The 20,903-nt window shown below is 45.0% G+C and overlaps 1 protein-coding gene across 1 annotated transcript in view; it reads left to right on the top strand.

The window, feature by feature from the left end:
- Positions 1–20,903, top strand: part of LOC115099559 (secreted frizzled-related protein 2-like) — a 33,767-nt gene that overhangs the window by 7,783 nt on the left and 5,081 nt on the right. Inside the window, exons 2-4 of the mRNA XM_029617292.1 lie at positions 16,698–16,938; positions 17,295–17,464; positions 17,863–17,955. Of these exons, the coding sequence (XP_029473152.1) occupies positions 16,698–16,938; positions 17,295–17,464; positions 17,863–17,955 (504 nt within the window). The remainder of the gene's footprint in view (positions 1–16,697; positions 16,939–17,294; positions 17,465–17,862; positions 17,956–20,903) is intronic.

Below are 20,903 nucleotides of genomic sequence, written 5' to 3'. Positions count from 1 at the left end.
GTGGGGGGAGTAGTTTTAATACACATATGAAGCATTCAAGTAGCATAGGTTTCTTTGAAAATGGTGCTAGGCTGCGAGGGGTCTAGTGGATAGTTTTAACTCTTGACTTTTGGCCTTAATGTATTAATCTCCTGACATAATTGGGGCTAATTTTTCTCATATTGTAGAGTTCATCACTCACTTGTGTCTTAAGTATGAAAACCTCATGAGACTTGGAGATTTTAAAGTTCATATGGATAATCCATCAAAGGCTCAAACCTAGGAGTTTTCTGCTTTGCTAGTAGTCTATAACCTGACACATGTCATTCATGGGCCACACATCGGGGGGGGGGGGGGGGGGGGGGGGGGGGAGGGTGTCATATGCTCGACCGAATAATTGTTCCCAATACTTGGGTAACTGAGGGGAGCATTTTTAGTCTAATTCTTGAAGTAGTGGGCTTGTTACAAAGAACATCCAATAGAACTACAATGGAGACCCTAAGTAAGGGTCCTGTTCACTCTCTTTGGAATGCACTGCCAATTGACTTGTGAGCGACTACAAATTTGAAACTATTTACATTTTATGTTGTTCCTGAGTTTATCCTCTTCATTCTATATAGCATAAAGGGGATAAACCTATTTATGGTACTCCGGAACCAAAGATAACTACCCCTGTTCTAGAACGTTCTTTCCACATTAAAAAAATGTTTGGTTCCTGTGCATTATTTGTTTACTTTTGAGGTAAAGCTATTGTTCAGCATATAAAAAGCATACTTGTCCAACAGTTGTCATATTTTTACTATGAAGTCAGCATATTTAAGATTCAGCAGCTCTCCTGCAATTCCCCTGAATCTCTGGAAGGGGCCATATTGGCTATGGTGTCACTCACACCAAAGGAACTAATCACATGGTGTAATTTGTGACACTGCTCCAAAATGGCTGCTCCTAGGGCTCAGTCTATAGGATATCCTAGACAACAGAAGAGTTTGTAGTTCATAGAAGGTATTACTCCTTACTGAATGTACTTGAAAATATTGTATATTATACATATTAAGAACTTCCATCAGCTGCAATTATGTGCTTTGTAGAAGGGACTTAGGAGAACCTTAATATTTTCGTCTACAGACTATTGTAATACATTGCTGTTGGGTTTGCCCTATACCACCATACGTACATTTCAAACAATGCAAAATTCAGCCACGAGAATACTTACTGGGACAAACAGAAAGCAACATATTACCCCTGTTCTGATGGAAATGCACTGGCTCCCGATAGAACAGAGAGTGCAAATCAAAGTGTTAAACATCTTACACAAGGCTTTCCATAACGAGAAGGTAGAATGGCTGAATGGAGCAATAAGGCTACACGTACCACAGAGAAATTTAAGATCGGCCAATAAGGGCCTGCTATCAACTCAATCTTTGGTATCTGCAAAGCTGACATCGGTAAGGGAAAGAGCGTTAGCTTTAGCTGGCCCCACGATACGGAATAGTTTACCTGTCGAATTGCAGCACAATTTAAGAAAAAAATTAAAACCTGGTTATTCCAACAGGCTTTTGAGACTGGAAAAGCATAGTACCAGGAGAGCAGCAGAAATACTGCAGCAGATAGTATGTGAGGAGCAATGGTATGAATGGTTATGTGCATGACTGAAGTTTAAAATGAAATTGTTTTTTAATAATTTAATAACGTACGAATGAATCCATAGATTTTATATTTTGTTTTTATATTATTGTACTGTTAGTAGTTAATTTAACTTTTTATATAGTAAACCGATATTTATTTATTTATTTATTTATTTAAAAGTATTTATATACCGCTTTTTAAAATAAAATTATGATGGTAATAACCAAATACCGGTATAAAAAAAACTTTTTAAATAAATAAAATAAATAAACCCAAAAAAAACAACGATGCATAGAAATATCTGTGTACACAAAGCTTTCTAGGTATCACAACTTCCCAGGCAACTATTTTTCCTTAAGACTAACAGAGCAAGAAATGTTTTAATTCAATGGAGAAGGTAATAACAACCAAACTCAAAATATAAACAACTTGCTGGGCAGATTGGATGGACCATTTGGATCTTTGGTCCTCATTTACTAAGCATTTTTCCCCACAGATACAGAATGGGAGAAAAGCTCTAGTATATCAGCTCCTTTATCTTCCATCCCTTACTTACTGTCAGGTCAATACAGTAAAGTTCAAGATTTTATATAACATTTTAACATATAATGCAGTAAAAGTGAAGCAAGCTTTCCTTAATAGTGATGTCAATGCCATGCACGTGGAAGGCAAGTTGAAAGCCATTTACCCAGGTCAATACCAATTTACCCCAGTAAATGACCTGACTGAAGACTTGCCTCCCCTTTCTAACTAAGCACAGATTTCCAGAGCATTTGCACTCGTAGCCGGATTATAAAGAAGTGTTCCCCGGGGAGGGAAACAGCACAAATACCTGGCAACAGCAACAATACGCTGCTGGCTCTCTCTCGCCCACCCAGATTCCGGTTATTTATTTATTTCAAAGTTCCTGTGGCCCGCCCAGCTAGACAAATAGCTATGCTAAGTGGGAACATTAATACATAAACATTTATAATATGAACAATGTAATAAGTTACATAGATTACAAATAAATATAACAGACAAACTTTCTTTAAAAGAATAAAAGTAACCCAAAGCTTGCACAAACGAGTAATGCTCATTGAAAATATTATCCAATCATGTTGTTGCACGTTCTAACATTTAAATAGCACAGTGTGCGCCTTCATTACAGAAAGTTTTCAGCAATGAGAGGAGCTATGTAAGGGTCTCCGCTTGATGTACGGTGAAGGAAAGGCACCCCTAAAGCAGCAGATGTAAAACGCGGTCCTGTGTCAGGACTTCTTAATGTGGGACTCCTCAAAGTTGAGTTAAGTAGTTTGGGGCTTTTCATCATGGATATAATGTGTTTTGTTTGATGATATTATGGAAATAAGCTACTAAAGGATATTTTGGACCAACGATTGTAACTCTGAACTGAGTATAGTTTGGTTACTACAGTTGAACATATGATGGGTCCACTTATTTACATTTTATTTTTAAGATAAGATAAAATATACATGGTTGAAGTGATGATAAAGGCAGAGATCAAGTAAAATCTGTGGTACTACATCAGCAAGAGAAAGTGGATAGACTACATATTCTGTGTACCTATGCTTCTTCTTAGTATCGCATTGCTTCTTGTGCATATTGTTGTGACTTGTCGGTTCTCAACATAGTGGGCAAGAATCCTGATCCTAAAATAAGGCCTCCTGTCATTTTCTGTATGGGAGGGGTGAGCAATTCTAGACCTCAAGAGCTTCAAATAGGTCTGGTTTTCAGGATATTCACAATGAATATGCATGATATAGCTTTGCATGCACTGCCTCCACTGAAAATATAATTCCATACATATTCATTATGGATATCCTGAAAATCAGGCTAGTTTGAGGCTCCTGAGGACTGGAGTTGGCCCAATCAGATTGCTGCAAGCCAGTAGAAAGAGGTTGAGACAATAATAGTTTTGTTCCACTGCATATAGGAACTTGTAATACTGCGATTTCATCTATGCCAGTGGTTCCCAAACCTGTCCTGGAGGACCCCCAGCCAATTAGGTTTTCAGGATATCCACAATGAATATGCATGAGATAAATTTGCATGCACTGCCTCCATAGCATGCACATTTTATCTCAGAATATTCATTGTGGATATCCTGAAAACCTGACTGCCTGGGGGACCCCCAGGACAGGTTTGGGAATCTCTGATCTATGCAATAGGAAGGGAATTTAAAACCATGCTCAGCTCTCCCGAATGACCCAGAATCGTGTAGTAACTCCATTTATGAGCATTCACCACAGGACCAGACTTGCAAAGGGAAAAATAATATTCAAGAAAGCAGCCTGTACTGGTAAGTTGCACCTCACCGGTTCTTCATCCTCTCTTATTTCACTCTGCACATCCTTTGCATGTGGCAAGCCTTTGACTTATTGTGGAATGTGAGTGGTTGGAAATGGGTAGCATCATGAATTTTATCTGACTTTGGTGCTGCCATAAAAAGACCGTGTGGTGGTGGTGTTGTAGGTGGTAGGAAGGAGAGGCTTTTTAATTAACTAAGCTTCAGTATCTTATAGTCAGACTTGATTCAATATCTTCAAAAATAGGACCTGAGGAATACATTATTATCTAATGAACTTGGCAATCAGGTGTAAATTCGGAAGGCATTCCTGCACAGCAGACAACACTGACCTTCCCCCATGCAGCGTCTCCTCCTAAGTGAAGCCGGGGAGACAGGCCTGGCCCCATCTGTTCTCAGCACAAGTGTCTGCAGCCGACCATGAAAAGGACTTTCTTGACACAAAGGTGCAAGAGAAACGATTTACATTTGAAGTACTGGCAAAAAAGCAAACCAACACAAAGCCCCCAAAACTTTAGATAATTCACAGGGCAGTCTAAATAATAATTTTATAGAAGTCCACCTAGTGGTAAGGTCTGCGTGTACACCGTACATGCACACTTTACCAAGTATTTTGAAAGCTAACTTAGGTGCATAAGTTTGCTTTGAAAATCCTTAGATAATTGGCCATGTATGTGCAGAAAATTACCTTACACAGTTACACCTGCCCCAAGCAGGACAGCATTTCTGGGGGCAACTTACGCACATATTTTTTAAACCAAAACTCTGCCCTAACTCTACACCCCCCTTCCCCCCCCCCCCCCCCCCCCCCCACACACCCCGAAATGCCTCTCTTCAGTGTGCACGAAACTGGTTACGCGTATGCTTGTGGGCACGAAACTGGTTACGCGCATGCTTGTGTGCACACTGGCCCCCGACTGATTTTCAAAATGTCACTTGGGTACATAAAAGGGGCTTTGATGTGTATAAGTCACTTGGAAAATCAAGCCCTTCAAAGACTGCATTCTGATTTTTATTCATTTCTGAGGAGATGTTAGTGTTTCTAAAGCTGTTTGTTTGTTTCTTTTTAAAGCCTGACTGCTCCTGCACTCCCACTTTGATAAAGCTCAGTAAATCGTGGAAAGCAATGCTGATCCTGAGTCCCATGCAGGTATTACCCCAATAAAGCAGAAAGAGCTACATGGTGGGCTCAAAGAAAGGAGTTGTATAAAAACAGGTGGTGTGGTCATAGCCACCAGTGCATAGCCTGTGTTCTAAAATAAATGCAAAAAATAAAAACAGCAAAATAAGGAGACCTAAGAATAAGACCAAAGGTGCCCTCAAAGAGACCTAAGAAAATAAGCAACTTGCTATTCTGACAAATCTGACTAATAGTGCTGCAGCAAAACTACGAATAGTTTAATTAGACTGGCAACTGAAAACGAGCAAAGCCCTGAAGACCCTGCGCTATTATTCAGATGTATTTGTCATTCCTCTGGAGAGATTAGTATTTCAAGTTTTTGAAAGAACTTCCCACTCAGCCCAATTTTCATTCTTATTCATCGCACGACAGTTCAAGTTTTTCTGGTTTCATTGTGCCATTCATCTTTAGGAGCCTGCAAGTGAAAAGAAAACCAGAATTCCTTGTTCCATTCCCCCCATCCCGAAGAAACTCCGATGCAAGACCTGTCTGACACAATGAGGATGATTTTTGGAGGTCCCTTCCACCCTTTCTGAAGTAACAAAGATTCTCTGATAGGATAAACCTCCATGGCCCCACAGGGCAGATCCCTAATAGCCAGCCTGCTCGGGAGCATCTTCCATTTACAATAAATAGATTGCCCTGAAATAGAATGGCACTTCTTAAGCTGCCCTCCTGGCCCCGGCCGGCAGCCGAATGAGCGGAGCAGCTGGCACATACTGCTCCTGCTGTAGAGCACAGGAGAGATGGTGCGTCCACCAGCTGAGGAACGGGGTTCTCATGCCAATTTACTGGCAAATTACTTTTAAACTAGCATTAGCCAGGAAAGCAGCTGCCGGCATGCTAGGGGCTCCCCTTCGGCAGCCATGGAGGTTGTTCTTTAAATAAACTCCTTTACATTTTTTTTTTAGCTTTTAAGAGATTTCTGAAGAAAGACACTAAAGACAAAGCATGACCACTGAACTATAGACCATAATCAAATGGCTCTAAATGTCACCTAAACAGAAGCAAAGCTTAGTACAATACGGTATTGGCTAAACAAAAAAATGTGTTGTTAGCCCAATTAAAAAAAAAAAAGAGAGAGAAAATCAGCTCCTTGTTTCAATCCCCAGTTCAGGTTTGGGTCTGTTGAGGCTGGGAATTCTGGGCAGGCAGCCTTCACAGCCCTGGATGGGAGTGGGAGGGGGAGGGAGTCATAGTCATTGTGCAGTGGCGACACCTACTGGCTAAATTCAAGAGCCTATGTTTGCAGGGGATCTGGAAGGAGCCCTGATGCATGGCCTCCCGCCCGAGGTCTGTCACTGCAATGACTAGACTAGGTACATTGGGAGGGGATATAAAATAAATGGGGAAAAAAATCCCCGGTGGTTGCAAATGCAAATTGACAGTGTCAGATCCCAGCCCTGAATGTGATTGAGCTGAGAGTACAAAAAGGAGCAGGAGAAAACTCCTGGGTCAGAAAAATAATTCCTTCCTTCCCCCCCCCCCCCCCCCCCCCCCCCCCAAAAAAAATTTCACCCTGTGCTTTTTTTATTGCAGATCAATGAACCCTCACTGCAGCCCAATCGGAAATTCAAGAGAAGTTTTGAGGGGTGCCATCTCCTCTTCTGCCCTAAAATACTGCTTAATTGCAACCACCATTTTCTTCATTCTCCTCTTTTCTGACCTGCCTGCTGCTAGCCGAAAAAAAATAGACTGTCGACCTACATGTGCAGAAATGCTTCAGACCGGAGAGGGGCTCTTCCTGAAGCAGCTGAATGTGGCTCCAGGAGTTTTCTGCACATCTTGCCAATCTGCAATAGCATCAGTAGCTGAGGGTTCATCTGACGGATCCCAGTCTCCAGCCAAATTAGATCCCATCTCCAGCATACCGGAGCTGTGGATAAGATTGCTAAGACTTTGGAGAAGATGGTCAGTGCTGGCTTTAGGGATATGTGAGCTGTGCGGTGGCAGCAGGCTCTGCCACTTCAAGGGCGTGGCAGCAGCTTTGAAGGGGAGCACTGCCCACAGCACCTCAAGGGGTGGGGGGGGGGGGGGAGACCCCTCCAGGGCTATGGAAGGTGTTCATACCATCTCCCTCCCCCCCCCCCCAGATTAATTCAACAATCTCAATCGCCCCTCCTACCCCCTTTCACACCCCAAGAATGAGCCTGTAAGAGCACAGGACAGTAGTATTACCTTGATCCTATGAGGACAATTTAAATATTTGGCAACAAGCACAGTGAAAGATCAAATATGCTTAAAAAGCCAAGCAGATGCATCATACTATTAATTCTTATAGGATCAGTGATGTGGTCCCAGTTTTTCTTACAAGGGGTTCTCATCAGCAGGGTTGTCCTTAAAGGGGGGAAATAGGGGTAGCTTCCCTAGGCCCACACCACCATAATAGTCCCATCCTTAACAATATAATTTTATCATTACAAGGTCCCACTGCAGTTCATTCATCCTGGGCCCCTGCACCCTCCTATGGTCAGCCCTACACACCAGATCACTCCTTGTTTTCTCAAAATTATGTAACCCTCCACCACCTCTCTCTGTAGAACATAAAGTAAATTGTACATAGAATATTCAATAACTTAACACTGAGTGTGCAGGGCCGGTGCAAGGGTATTGGGCATCCTAGGCAACCCTTGTGCTGCCCCCTCCCCCCGGTCGTGCCCCCTCCCCCGGTTGGACCCCCCTACATGTTTCTCTATTTCTCTTTGCCACGAGCGAGATAGGCCTACTTGCGGCACCACGTGGCTGCCCTTCGGCGCCCCCTATGGCTCGGCGCCCTAGGCGATCGCCTAATGGACGCGCCGGCCCTGTTAGTGTGATGTGATAGAAGATGTGAAGATTATCTAGATGTGACGTAATAGCAATCAGATAGGTCCCATGTATGTGTGAAAGTATGATCAGAGGTTAGTACAAGATATGATAGTAAAAGAATGTTCTTAAAATGGTGAATTAGAATGTGAGAAACAGATATTATTGTATACAAGAGCAGAACATAGTTTTGGGAAGTACTGAATATTTATGCTAAGAAAAGATAACAGACATAGTACTGATTAAAGAAATTACAGGCATGTAGGGTATTAGTCTCCCCTTCCAACTCTTCCTGGTAGCCCATGACTCCCCTTCACAGCTTCTCCCTCCCTTCATAGCCCAAAACTTCCCCCCTCCCCTTTATTAGAAGTAACTTGGAATAGTTTGCAGCTCCCCCCTCCTCCTTTGCTACAGCCTACAGAGCCCTCCCTTTCTCTAACTTGAAGTCTGCAAGCTTCAAGGTCACAAATAGATAAATACTGAGCACAAAATGGAGATATGACTCAATTAAAAGTATAAGACTATTATTTACTTGAAGTCAGCTAGCAATTAAGAGTTAAATTTTGACCTTGACTGTGTTGCATCAGAGGTGGACCCTTGGGCCGAGGTGGGGTTGACGCAACCCGTAGGTAAGGACATATGGGTCCCCACCATCAGCAGGTGGAGTGGGCTGAAGCTAGAGGCCGCTGGAGCTTCACCTATACCAACCCTCATTCCCCTCGGGTTGAGCCTTTGGATGCCGGGGCTGGCAGGTGGGCCTCGAGGTTAGTTAGAGATGAGAAGTGATTCAGCCCAGAGACAGCAGCCGGTAGATGGTGTAGTCCTACCCTGGACTGGATTTGGTACAGGAACTCAGGTGCCAAAGGAACAACGAATAACTGGAGGCGTTCAAGCAAAGAAAAGCCTAAGCCTTGTAAGTTCACGTCCAGAGAATAGGCGAGAGAAGGCGTCACTGACAGGCTAGGATCAGAGCTGGAGGCAAGTGGAAGTCATGGCAAGCAACATAGAACTCTGGACACAGAGAAGTCTGTAGCGTAGTCGTTCAAGGCAATGGTCAGGGCATGGAGAAGACAGGCGTAGTCAATCACGGCAATGGTCGGGGCATGGAGAACGCAGGTGTAGTCAGACGTAGCAGAGGTCGGGACTCGGAGAAATAGAAGAGTGGTCAGGCCTAGTGGAGGTCCGGGGCTGGAGAGAAGCTGAAGAGTAGTCGGGCGTAGCGGACGTCCAGGTCTGGAGAGAAGCTGAAGAGTAGTCAGGCGTAGCGGTGGTCAGATCCAAAGAGTCAGTCCAATACATAGACGAAACAGGAACAAGGAAGACAGGAACCAGGAACCATTGGAATCAGGAACACAACGAAGAGACGATTCTAGGATCAGCAAGGAGTACGAGGAGACCTGTTGCAAAGGCAATGCTATGGAGTGAGGCCTGAGCTTTTATATGTTGAAGAGTCTGTGGCCAGGTTCTGCCGCGGGCCCTTTAAAAGAACTAATGATGCGCGCGCGCGCCTAGGAAGCGGTGCGGCGCTGATGGCGTCTCTCTGTGGGCCATGTAGAGAGGCCTGACGAACAGGGATATCTTGGCTGGCAACACTGGGTAGCATGGCAGGGCCAGAGGCACTGGAGGGAACCCGAGGTCGGAGCTGGTGGCCCACCGCCGCCAATGAAGAGGAGCCAGGAGCTGGAGTCCGTGTGAAAAGGCGAGAGGGCTGTGCTGTGGGGCTGCCGCAGGCGGCACGCGTAACAGACTGGCTGCAACAGTCAAGCACAGCCCAAGTTTTTCAGAGATTGAGAGATGAAAACAGCAACTGCCCAGGATTAGTATAAACTGGACATAAGTTTTATAGACTTTATGGATACACTTTTAGCTTTTAGGGCACACACATTATTTTAACAAGTTAATGTTAATTTTTGGTTATTGTTTTGTGGTGTTTTACAGAACGTGTTAGGTTTAGATAAAGTACAAAACAGTGATCACATACCTATGAGAGAGAATGTCTGGATAATATGGAGATTAGAAGCAGTAGACAAAGACAAGAAGTCCACCATTTTTACATGCAGTAGTTTTTCTTAACAGTAGCTGACAATATTTCAGGAAAGTTAGACAAAGAGGTCCCTTCTGAGCGTGTGTAATCCAAAAGGTATATAACCCCAGTTCACAGTAGAATCTACAAATTCTAAGAGCTACAGAGTAGCATGGCAAGCTTGGCAGAGACCCAGAATTCCCTGCGCAGCCCGTCCTTCCCAAAGACATCAGCTTGGTTACCAACTGATAAGTTTTGGAGGGTGGTTTTTCAGGAAAGTGGTAACTTTCACTAGGCCTTTGTATATAATTAGTCTCTATTAGTTGGGGAATTAAGATATTTACTCTTGCTTATTGTCCTGATATACTGTACATATATTCAGTTTTGTTTGTTATTTGTCTCAGGTGTTCTCATAAGAGCCTGTTTTATGCATATTTTATACAGAAAATATAGTTTGTCATTGTTTCCCATAAGACATAGACAGTGTTGTTATTTTCTTAGTTTGCCTATGTGATCCAGACTACAAGACAAAAACTACTATCTATCCTTCCAGCCACTCACACTGAAAATTACATTCTAATCCTGGGATTCAGACTCTGAAACATTTTAAAGGCTCAGAATACAAAATATCTCAAAATATTGTACATGAACATTTGAAACCACAATGCTCTCTTCTTCAGATATCATATTGGAGACATTATTCACATCTGAAGAAAGGACTTATGAGATCTCAATAGCTCATGTACAACATTTTTTGATAATACTTACACTGATCCAATAAAATCTATCACAGTTTACAGAAAATCCAGGTTATTCAGGAGCCATTCAGCTACTACACTGAATTACATATTTCAATCACTAAACTGAAAATAAAATGCTTTATTCTACCTTTGTTATCTGGATGGGGAGAGGGAGGGGGGTCTTTGTACTGATCTGAGTCTCTTTTCTCATAAATTATCTTTATTTGTCTTCTCCTAATTCTATTTCCAGGCTCTCCTTTTCACACTGTTCTTTTCTCTCCTGTTTTTATATGTCTTCTTTTCTCCCTTTCCTCTAATTTTCCTTCATTTCTCTCTTCTCTGACTCTAAATCTCTTCACTATCATTTCACTCTTTCTGTACAGTCACACATGGATCTCATCCCGCCTTCTTCCTCAACATCTCTCACTCTCCAGTTCTCCCTGTACCAACACTTCACTTCCCCATATCACCTCTCCGTTGCCCCTCTCATCTCTCCATTTCTCCATTATTTGGTTGCTTCTCCTCATATGTATCTTGTTATTTGGTTCCCTTCTCCCCCAATAGCCACCCCATTCTCTCTATCACTACTCTCCACCATCCACACACTGACTTTCTCACCCATCTCATCCATTTCATTCATTTCCTTTCACATTATCCCATCCCCTCCAGTCTGACTCCCTCAGCCTATCAGCTCGGAGTCTCTCACTTCCAATTATCCCCTCACATGCTTCTCCCATCACTCTCTCTCTGATTCACTCTCACCCCAGTCATCCCCCTGCATACTCTCCCCTAATATCCTCTCTGGCTTTCTATCATACAATCTCTATCATCACCTATTCTGTCTCTCACCCACCCACCCCCATTACCTACCTCTCTCTCTCTCATTCTCAAATCTTTTCTCCTTGCAATCACTACTTCTGGCACTCTCTCACACTCTCCACCCTCTCACACCTCTGGATCTTCTCCTCCCATCACCATTGCTAGCTTTCTGTCATCATCCTGTTACGATTACAATGGATCCAATAAGAGAAAGTAACAGTCTTACCCTGACCGGAGACTGGATCCTGCTCCAGAGTCCAATCCAGTAGTTGAGGCAAACAGCACACAATCCAATCCAGAGTCCAGACCAGGGTTCAGGCAGGCAGCGAACAATCCAATCCAGAGTCCAAAACCAGGGTCTAGCCACAGGACTAACTAACAGGGAGGAACTCAGAAGACAGACCAGGAGGCAGGAGAACACAGGGAACAAAGCAAGCAGCACAAGCAATAGGATACACAGAGCTTGTCGCCAAGGCGGAGCACTGCCGAGGAAATGCCACTTAAATATCTGCTGCCCTTGACCTCCTCTGCATGAACTTCCAGCGGGAGCACTCGTTGTGGCGGGAAGGAGGGGCCAAAATGGAGCACGCTTGATGTCATGCTCCTCCCTGAAGGAACCGCTGCTGCTGCTGCCGACGGCCATTGCCATACTGCGGAGCTGCTCGGAGCCGTTAAGGAACCGGCCGCTTATTAACACATCCTAACCGCCACTTCAGGTTCTGTCACCCTTCAGCACTTCTGGCCCTCCCTCACACATCCTCCATCAGCACCTCTGCTCCGTCCCACCCCACCCCACCCCACCCCAACACTATCTCTAGTTCTTTTTAAACCCCCCACCACCATCTCTGACTTTCTTTCACCCAGACCCAGCCCCTCCAGCTTTCACATCCCCATCCCATTTCCACCAGCTCTTATGCACACACACCTATCCCAGGTCTTGTGACCCTGCACTCCTCCACACACACAACCTCTCCTCCTACCTGGTTCCAATGCAAGTCCCCTGCCCTGGCTGCTCTCTCATCACCTCTGACAGCCTAAACTTACATTGCTGATTTCAGGGAGATGGAAGAGGACACTGCATTCCTTTTCCCTTCTTGTGCTCCCCCCCCCCCCCCCCCCCCCCCCAGTATTTACCCCTCCTCATACTCCCCAGCATTCAACCCCCTCCTCCACAACCATTTCCCCAACATGCCCCCCCCCCTTTTTTTGTGTCACCCACTCCTTACCTCTCCCGCTCATTCACCTTCCCCATCATTAACATAAGAACATAAGAAAATGCCATACTGGGTCAGACCAAGGGTCCATCAAGCCCAGCATCCTGTTTCTAACAGGGGCCAAACCAGGCCACAAGAACCTGGAAATTACCCAAAACTAAATCTATTCCATGTTACCATTGCTAATGGCAGTGGCTATTCTCTAAGTGAACTTAATAGCAGGTAATGGACTTCTCCTCCAAGAACTTATCCAATCCTTTTTTAAACACAGCTATACTAACTGCACGAACCACATCCTCTGGCAACAAATTCCAGAGTTTAATTGTGCGTTGAGTAAAAAAGAACTTTCTCCGATTAGTTTTAAATGTGCCCCATGCTAACTTCATGGAATGCCCCCTAGTCTTTCTATTATCCGAAAGAGTAAATAACCGATTCACATCTACCCGTTCTAGACCTCTCATGATTTTAAACATCTCTATCATATCCCCCCTCAGTCGTCTCTTCTCCAAGCTGAAAAGTCCTAACCTCTTTAGTCTTTCCTCATAGGGGAGTTGTTCCATTCCCCTTATCATTTTGGTAGCCCTTCTCTGTACCTTCTCCATCGCAATTATATCTTTTTTGAGATGCGGCGACCAGAATTGTACACAGTATTCAAGGTGCGGTCTCACCATGGAGCGATACAGAGGCATTATGACATTTTCTGTTTTATTCATCATTAACCCTTGGGCACACCACCTCCCCACCATACATCCCCTCTTACACCACCACGTCACCTGCCTTTCAGCATTTACCTCCTCTCCCTTTCCAAATATATATCACTTACAGCTTTCTGACTTGCGCTTTCGATGTCTCCTTCCGCCCTGACTACTCTGTCCTCATCCGAATCCCCAGTTCTGGGATAACAGGCTATGGCTGTGTCTGTTTGTGCTCCATCCCCCTCCTCTCCCTTGTTCCACCTGTGGAAATGGGAAGGGGGGGGGGAGGGTGATGCTGCAGTGAACACTGTGGAGAGGAACACAATTACTCTACTCCCTGCTCCAGCCCCTCGCCTCCTGTTCCCTGGAGGCTGCCTGAGTGGAGGGACTGCAGCAGTAAAGAGCACAGCTCTTTTTGGCTGCCTGAGATTCGGGCCACTGGCTAATAGCTTTGGAGCATGAGACCTGTATGTCCATAGCTAGCGACACCCCCTGCCAAGTCTAGTTTCTGCTCCTCATGTTACTGTCCCAGACTAAAATGACTCCACATTACAGCTGCTAGTTTTGTGTAACTCCACCCCCTCCCCACCGTCATCATCTAGGGAGACCATTTAGCTGACTACAGGGGTGGGTCACTTCCGAGCAGACAAACTGAAGAAGGTCAGCCCTTTGTGAGTGGCCAGGGGATTGGGAATTTAGTTTTTTTATATTTATAATCAAAGGAGAAGCGGAGTGGGTCTGTAGTAGTTTAGATGTGCAGGTGGTTTCTTTATTATTATGGTTTTTATTATGTGATTTATTTAGCGACTAGATTAGCACCTTGGCCTTGCCCTAGTAAGAGTACAGTTGGTTTGAGCCAGGCATCTAGACTGCGATTGATGTATTGTATTTTATTGGGAAGTGGGACAATCAGATTCGATGTTTATGTGCGTTATTTATTGTAAGCAGCTCAGAATTTTAGATGAAGTAGCATAGAAATTGTTTTAAATAAGTAAATAAATAAATCTGCAAACAATTTCCAAATAATTCCTAACATTTTATTTGCCATTTGGATCACCACTGCACACTGAGCTGAAGATTTCAAGATATTGTCCATAAGGACTCTGAAGTCCTTTTCTAGAGGGTGACTCCTAACACTGAACCCAGCATCATGTATTTGTAGTTGGCATTATTTTTCCCTACCTGCATTAATTTGCACTTGTCCATATTAAATTGCATCTGTCATTTAGATGCCCAGTCTCCTAGTCTCACAAGGTCCTTCTGCAGTTCTTTACAATCTACTCTATTTTAACCACTCAAAACAATTTTGTGTCATCTGCAGATCTGGTCAGCTCACTCATCATTTTTTTCTCCAGATAATTTATGAATATGCTAAACAGCACAGGTCCCAATGCAGATCCCTCAGGTATTCTACTAATGACCTATCTAATAATGTTTTTATTGAACAGAAATTCACATACCGTGTGCAAATTTCTGTACCAAAGAAAGAAACTAGACATTATGAAGTGTTTACACATCTCGTTTCTACTGTGGCTACTACCACTGTCCCTTCAGGCCAGCCCTGTGCCAGTAGCCAGGGAAGCATGTTCCCCATTATACCATACGAGAAACAAATAGAGAAGGGTGTATTTCCAATGGACAGTACACTGGGAGCTCGCAGCATTCCTGCCACCAGATTCTTTCAGCAGGAGAGTTAACATCGTGGTGTTGACTTGATGCAGCAACAGGTCACTAGCACCAGAAGAGCAGAGGGATTCTGCGCAGCCAGCACAGCGACACAGCGCAGGTACCATGTGGCCAGTAGGGAAAGCGCCCCCCCCCCCCCCCAAAAAAAAAATATGGCAATTACCAGTGGGACTCACTTGTAGCTTGTCAGTGAGGGTCTAACCAATCAGCCCAGGCTACTCTTCAAATTTCAACCAAATCCATCTGGTTATTTTTGCATGGGGCTGAGGAACGGTCACAGATAGACAGACGGGCATTCTTTTCTTCTGCTTTGTGAAGAATGCCTAATAAAAATCAGCACATGGTATAAAGAGCCTAGAATCACATGCAGGGTATCACTTCTGTTTCACTTTATCCTGTCCTTGTGAGTTAGGTTTCTTTTACTTTCCAACTATTCTGAAATTCTGAAAACCTGGCCAGTGAAATAAATACTTCTGCCCAGCAATTGTTCAGCATAATAATAGTTCCCCCCCCCCCCCCCACCACAGTGAACTTTTCCATTTTGCTTCAGGCAGGAAATGTTTTACGAGTTACAACAGAAGTCACCCGAGCAGGATTCTATGGCATTGTTGTAGCATCAACACAGCCATCATTTAACAATGATATTGTTTGAGAAGATCCTACAAGGAAGGAGGCAAATCTCCACTCTCCACCCAGTAAATGAAAGTGTGGAGATGCAAATATTAGTGTTTGTCTGGTAGATCAGACTGTGAGCGTTTTATGTGTGGGCAAACCGAGAGATAAATGTGGCCTTTGCTTGCTCTGGAGTACCTTGCCTGCCTCCGATAAAGCAGGTTTATCTGCTATTCTCTTTTTAAAAGGCCTTGTCAGATTATACACTTATGGTTACCCTTCTCTAGGGAGAGTCCCAGGGGTAGTCCATTAAGGGAGCCCCTAGTATAGCATGACTTAAGCACCAGAAAGCTGTCTCCTGGTAGTGCCGGGCCCCTCCTTTAGGAAACACTGTAAAACAGAGCAAGCAAGGTACAGCAATTAGCAATAACAAACCATTTTCACTGAGTAAGCCAGTCCTTGGGGTGTTTTCCCTGAAACCAGCCATGCCAGAGTACAAAGCAGACAAACCAGCCCCAGGAGTCAGCCTGTCTGCCCCACTCACTTTCTAGGACCTGGCTTCATTCAAGTTAGCACAGGGATAACACCCCCCCCCACCCCCACCCCCCTTTTCTCTCTCCCCCCACCACCCAATTTGTCACTTTTTAATATCCAATATCGCAGAACACGCTGCAGCCCCAACATTTTCAAAGTTAATTAAAGCCACTATGCAAATGTGACTTTTGAAAGAGTCTCCTAGCCTTGTCTCCACCTCTTTAGTTATCACAACAATCACTTGAATAGGCAATGAGCGAAGTCTGTCTCAAGTGTTTTGATAAGCTGTTGATAATGAATGGACCAGGTTGCTGCTTCATGCATATAAGGCATCCTGCCGTAAGGATCTCAGTGGGTCTGTGCATCGCCGGGAGGACTTGACAACTCGCTATCAGAAAGCTCCGCAGCCAGAAAAAAAAAAAAAGATAGAGTGATGCTCCCTGCACAAATATTTGTCTTTGCTGCTGGCTTTCTAGTGGGTCTGGCCGGTGGGGTTGACATTGGATTATCTACTAAGTGCGTGGTTATTCCTAAGGAGCTGGCCATGTGCCATGATGTTGGCTATTCGGAGATGCGACTTCCCAATCTGATGGGGCACACGAGCCTGGCAGAGGTGATTGCTAAAGCGGCTGACTGGTCGCATCTTCTGCAGACCGGCTGCCATCCCTTTGCGAGGACGTTTCTGTGCTCTCTCTTTGCTCCAGTGTGTTTGGATACGTAAGTACCGCCGCGCTTTTAAAGTGCATCTTCCAGGGCTTGGCAGGAGCTCCTGGAAATAAACCGTGCTTTAGGGAAAACCACTGTACTGCAGAATATAGAGAGATGTAAAAAAATAAAATAAAATAAAAAACCCCTAAAGAATTGCCAATCTTTATTAACGATTAGGGCATCCCTCCGTTGTATTTTGTTATTGTAGAGCATTCCGGCTCTTCCGTTGGGAATCGCTCCTTGCTCTTTCTCTTGAAGGAGGGCAGCTTTGCTTGCATTGCCTTAGAAATGGAGCGCAGTTTGGGGGAAGCAGCAGCAGCAGCACCGGCCCCTACGCGGCTGACTTTGCGCGTCTCTCTCGGCAGCTTCATCCAGCCTTGCCGCAGCGTGTGCCTGGCGGTGCGCAGGAGCTGCGCCCCGCTGCTGGCCTGCCACGGCCACCCCTGGCCGGCCAGCCTGGACTGCGAGAGGATCCCCGCGGGCGAGGACATGTGCCTGGCCCCCCTCAGCAAAGAAGAGGAGTACATCTATAAAGGTGAGGAGTCGGGCAAATGCAAATGTTTGGTGACCGGGAAAGCCCTATTTAGGGCAAGCAGGAGCGAAAAGGGAGAAATGGCTCCATTCGGCTTTTATATACTCGTTATTCTGTCATTTAATTAATAATAATGATAGCAAATCCTCCCTACTGAGAAAGCCCTCTTTTTATAGGAAGCCAATGTTTCCTTGCGCAAAGTACATTCTGTGCCCTATGTTACTTTCTTTATTTAAAAAGTGCACATATATATTGATTTTCCAGTCCATTTCTTATATTGAGGGACTGCTGTACAACAATCGCCTTCTTTACAAGGCATGTACTCATTTCCAGTCCGGTTCTTATAGGGGAGGGAGTGCCTGTCTTTTCAGCGTTAAAACGTTTGACTTTGCGCGTTACAGAACTACCGAAGGCGATGTGTCAGGGCTGCCCCGCGGTGGAAGACGCGCTCTCGTACACAGCCGTCCTGGAAGCCTTCTGTGCCAGTAACTTTGGTAAGTCTGGGTTACTGGAGTGGGGGATGGGACAGATTGGGAATTTAGGGATGGGCGTGCTACTTCTCCAGCGCACCCACGTGCCACTTGGACTGCGGACCGTGCGAGTTGCAGGTGGGGGCTTCAGATCCCCTTTGCGTGCTGCACTTCATAAGAACTTAAACCATCTCGGCCAGGATCCTTCACTTAATGCCTTTTAAGGTGGGGGGTGGGAGGTGGGAACGGTGGATTAGCAGTCGCAGTGAAAGTAAGGAGGTAGAGCAGAGGGCACAGGGTCTTAATAAGTACCTCACTCTCATGGCAATCTAGCTTGGTTCATTACTGACCTCGCCAAGCCCTTTGCATGACTTGTGCCAGTTCTGAGCAAAGAGGATCCACCTCGGGCACGGGCCGTGTGCGCCCCTTTCTCCCACTCGCAGCAGACACTGACATTTAACCTTGGGAAGGGATTATGTTTGTGAGACACTACCTAGGTGCTTGATTATCAATCCGGCTGTCTTGGAAAGGACTAAAACAACACCATTAGTCAAAAGGCAGGGTCTGGGCTTCAATCCTTAACAGACCGAGGAAGGCCAGGGGCTCCCGCATCCCTAGGGTGGAGTTGGGTCGCCCAGGGAGGGAGCCTCGCCATAGGCACACACAGAGCTGCAATGATCAGTCATTCGTATCCGCTAAACAATCCTCCTGTGTGTTAGCATTATTGCTGCTGTGTACTTCCCAAAACACTGCACCGTCTGACACGAGTAAGCCTTAGGGCAACAGAAGGGGAGGACGTGTGCCCCTCCAAGAGCAAACTCTTACAAAAACTTCCCTCCCATCCTTAATCCCATAATTTACCAGACTTTTAGAGAAAAAGGAAACCTTTAGTTGTTACCAGAAATCAGCCTTACTCTTATGAGATTAAAGAGTGTTTCTGTCTATTGTGTCTCTTTTGTTTAAAAAAAAAGCACATTTATTGAAAAGGAAGAGAGATGCTGGCAGAGAGAAAGACCAATTAAACATGAGATCAGGGCAGAGTACTGCCTTTAATATTGTTAGCATTACGGTTTGCAGCCAATATTGAGAGATTTTGTTTTGCTTTTTTTTGGGGGGGGCAATCGTCAGGGCTCAGTAGAGGCTCCCTTGCTGCCAGCACCATCCACTTTACTGCTGCCCTCATCCATGTGGTTGTACAGCAGTTTGGAAGCGAGGAAAGGGGGGGGGGGGAGGGGGAAAGGGGGGGAGGGGCAGCATGAACACCAAACCAGGGAGTTGTAAATCAGGGTTTTTTACATTTTCATCAAGATCTCCCCGCTACCTGACACTGCTGACAGCAGGGAGCCTGTATTGAGCTCCAAAAATGCTCAAACCCTAAAACCCCTACCAAACAGGCCGAGCGCACCGTTTAGCCCTCGTTTGTCCACACATTTTAGACACACTATTGATACCCCTTATACAGGGGCAGATTCCGGGTAAAGATCTGCCCAGGGATTTTCCACCCAGGCCGGCCCAGGAGATACCCCGTGGTCTGCCGAGCGCGGCTCTGTCACGGCTGCACTCGGCAGACCACGTGGCCAGAGCGGCCGGCCCACCAGGGGATGCCCGATCCCCCGATAGGCCAATCCGCCCCTGCCCTTATACTGTAAGGGGTAATAGCACGTGGAAAATGTGCGGCCAACCCCCCAGAAATTAACAGCGCTCATCACATGGAAATGTATGTTGATGAGCCTATTAGTTATTATCACGGAATACTGAAAGTAAAATGTGCGGCCAAGCCGCACATTTTACTCTCAGAAATTAACACCTGCCCAAAGGCAGGTGTTAACCATATAAAGCACTGGGAAAGTGTACAGAAAAGCAGAAAAAACTGCTTTTCTGTACACCCTCCGACTTAATATCATAGCGATATTAAGTCGGAGGCCCCAAAAATAAAAAATCTGCCTGCCGGTCGGCGGGTTCGAAAACAGATGCTCAATTTTGCCGGCGTCCGTTTTCCGAACCCGTGGCTGGCAGCGAGTTCGAAAACCGATGCCGGTAAAATTAAGCATCAGTTGTCGGACCTGCTGACAGCTGCCACTTCCGCTAATAAGGAGGCGCTAGGGACGCGCTAGTCCCTTATTAGCGCAGGCCCTAATTTAAATACAAAATTACATGCCCAGGAGAGGTGCCTGTTTGCAGGTGCAAACGGTGGGCCTGGGGAAGAGCAGGTGCTCAACATGGAGCGCTAGCTCTCCCGCACTTTTTAATGAATCGGCCTGTTTATTATGCTATCATTAGCACTCAGTGATATATATATATATATATATATATATATATATATACTGTAGAATGTGATTGGGCACAGAATCAAAGTAAAGATATATTTGATATTCTAAAGTAGTATATATGAGAAACAAGGTATAAGAGGATTAATCTAATTTACTTCCAGTAGTGTCAGACTTTCAGATTTTGTAGCTGATTGATCCTGATTTCTCACTGGGTGTGTATCTATCTTTCTATCTATGTGTGTGTGTGTATGGATGCTGTATGTACGCAGCAGGGGGGCACTCTAGTTGTATGGAATATTTTGGATTCTATGCTGTACTACCTCTCTGTTCTTCTTCCTGTCTTATCTTTTCCAAGGTGCCACTCCTATTTAGGCGAGTGCTAATGTGCCTAATAAAAGTTGGTTAATAAGTTCTGGCTCCACCTCATATTCTGCACCCATTTTCTGTTGCTGTTGATGTGCTTGGGCAGAAGGAGTGTGCAGTTATTCATCAGGAAGTCCAGCACTATCAGCCAGCACTCAGAGGGCAGGGCCATACATAGAAATCAAAGCAACACCTAACCCGGGCTAAAAATGGGACAAATCAAATAAATGAAATAATAAATACATTCTGAAAAATAGCCAAGTGTATAGGGTATAACTGCTGAAGTTGCTGCTGCCAGTGAGACTAGGTAAAACATTACCTGCACAAGTCTCTTTGAAA

The sequence above is a fragment of the Rhinatrema bivittatum genome, chromosome 9 (assembly GCF_901001135.1).
Source record: "Rhinatrema bivittatum chromosome 9, aRhiBiv1.1, whole genome shotgun sequence".
Lineage (NCBI taxonomy): Eukaryota > Metazoa > Chordata > Amphibia > Gymnophiona > Rhinatrematidae > Rhinatrema > Rhinatrema bivittatum.
The sequence above is the reverse complement of the archived record's forward strand: the minus strand, read 5'-3'. Positions and strand labels throughout refer to the sequence as shown.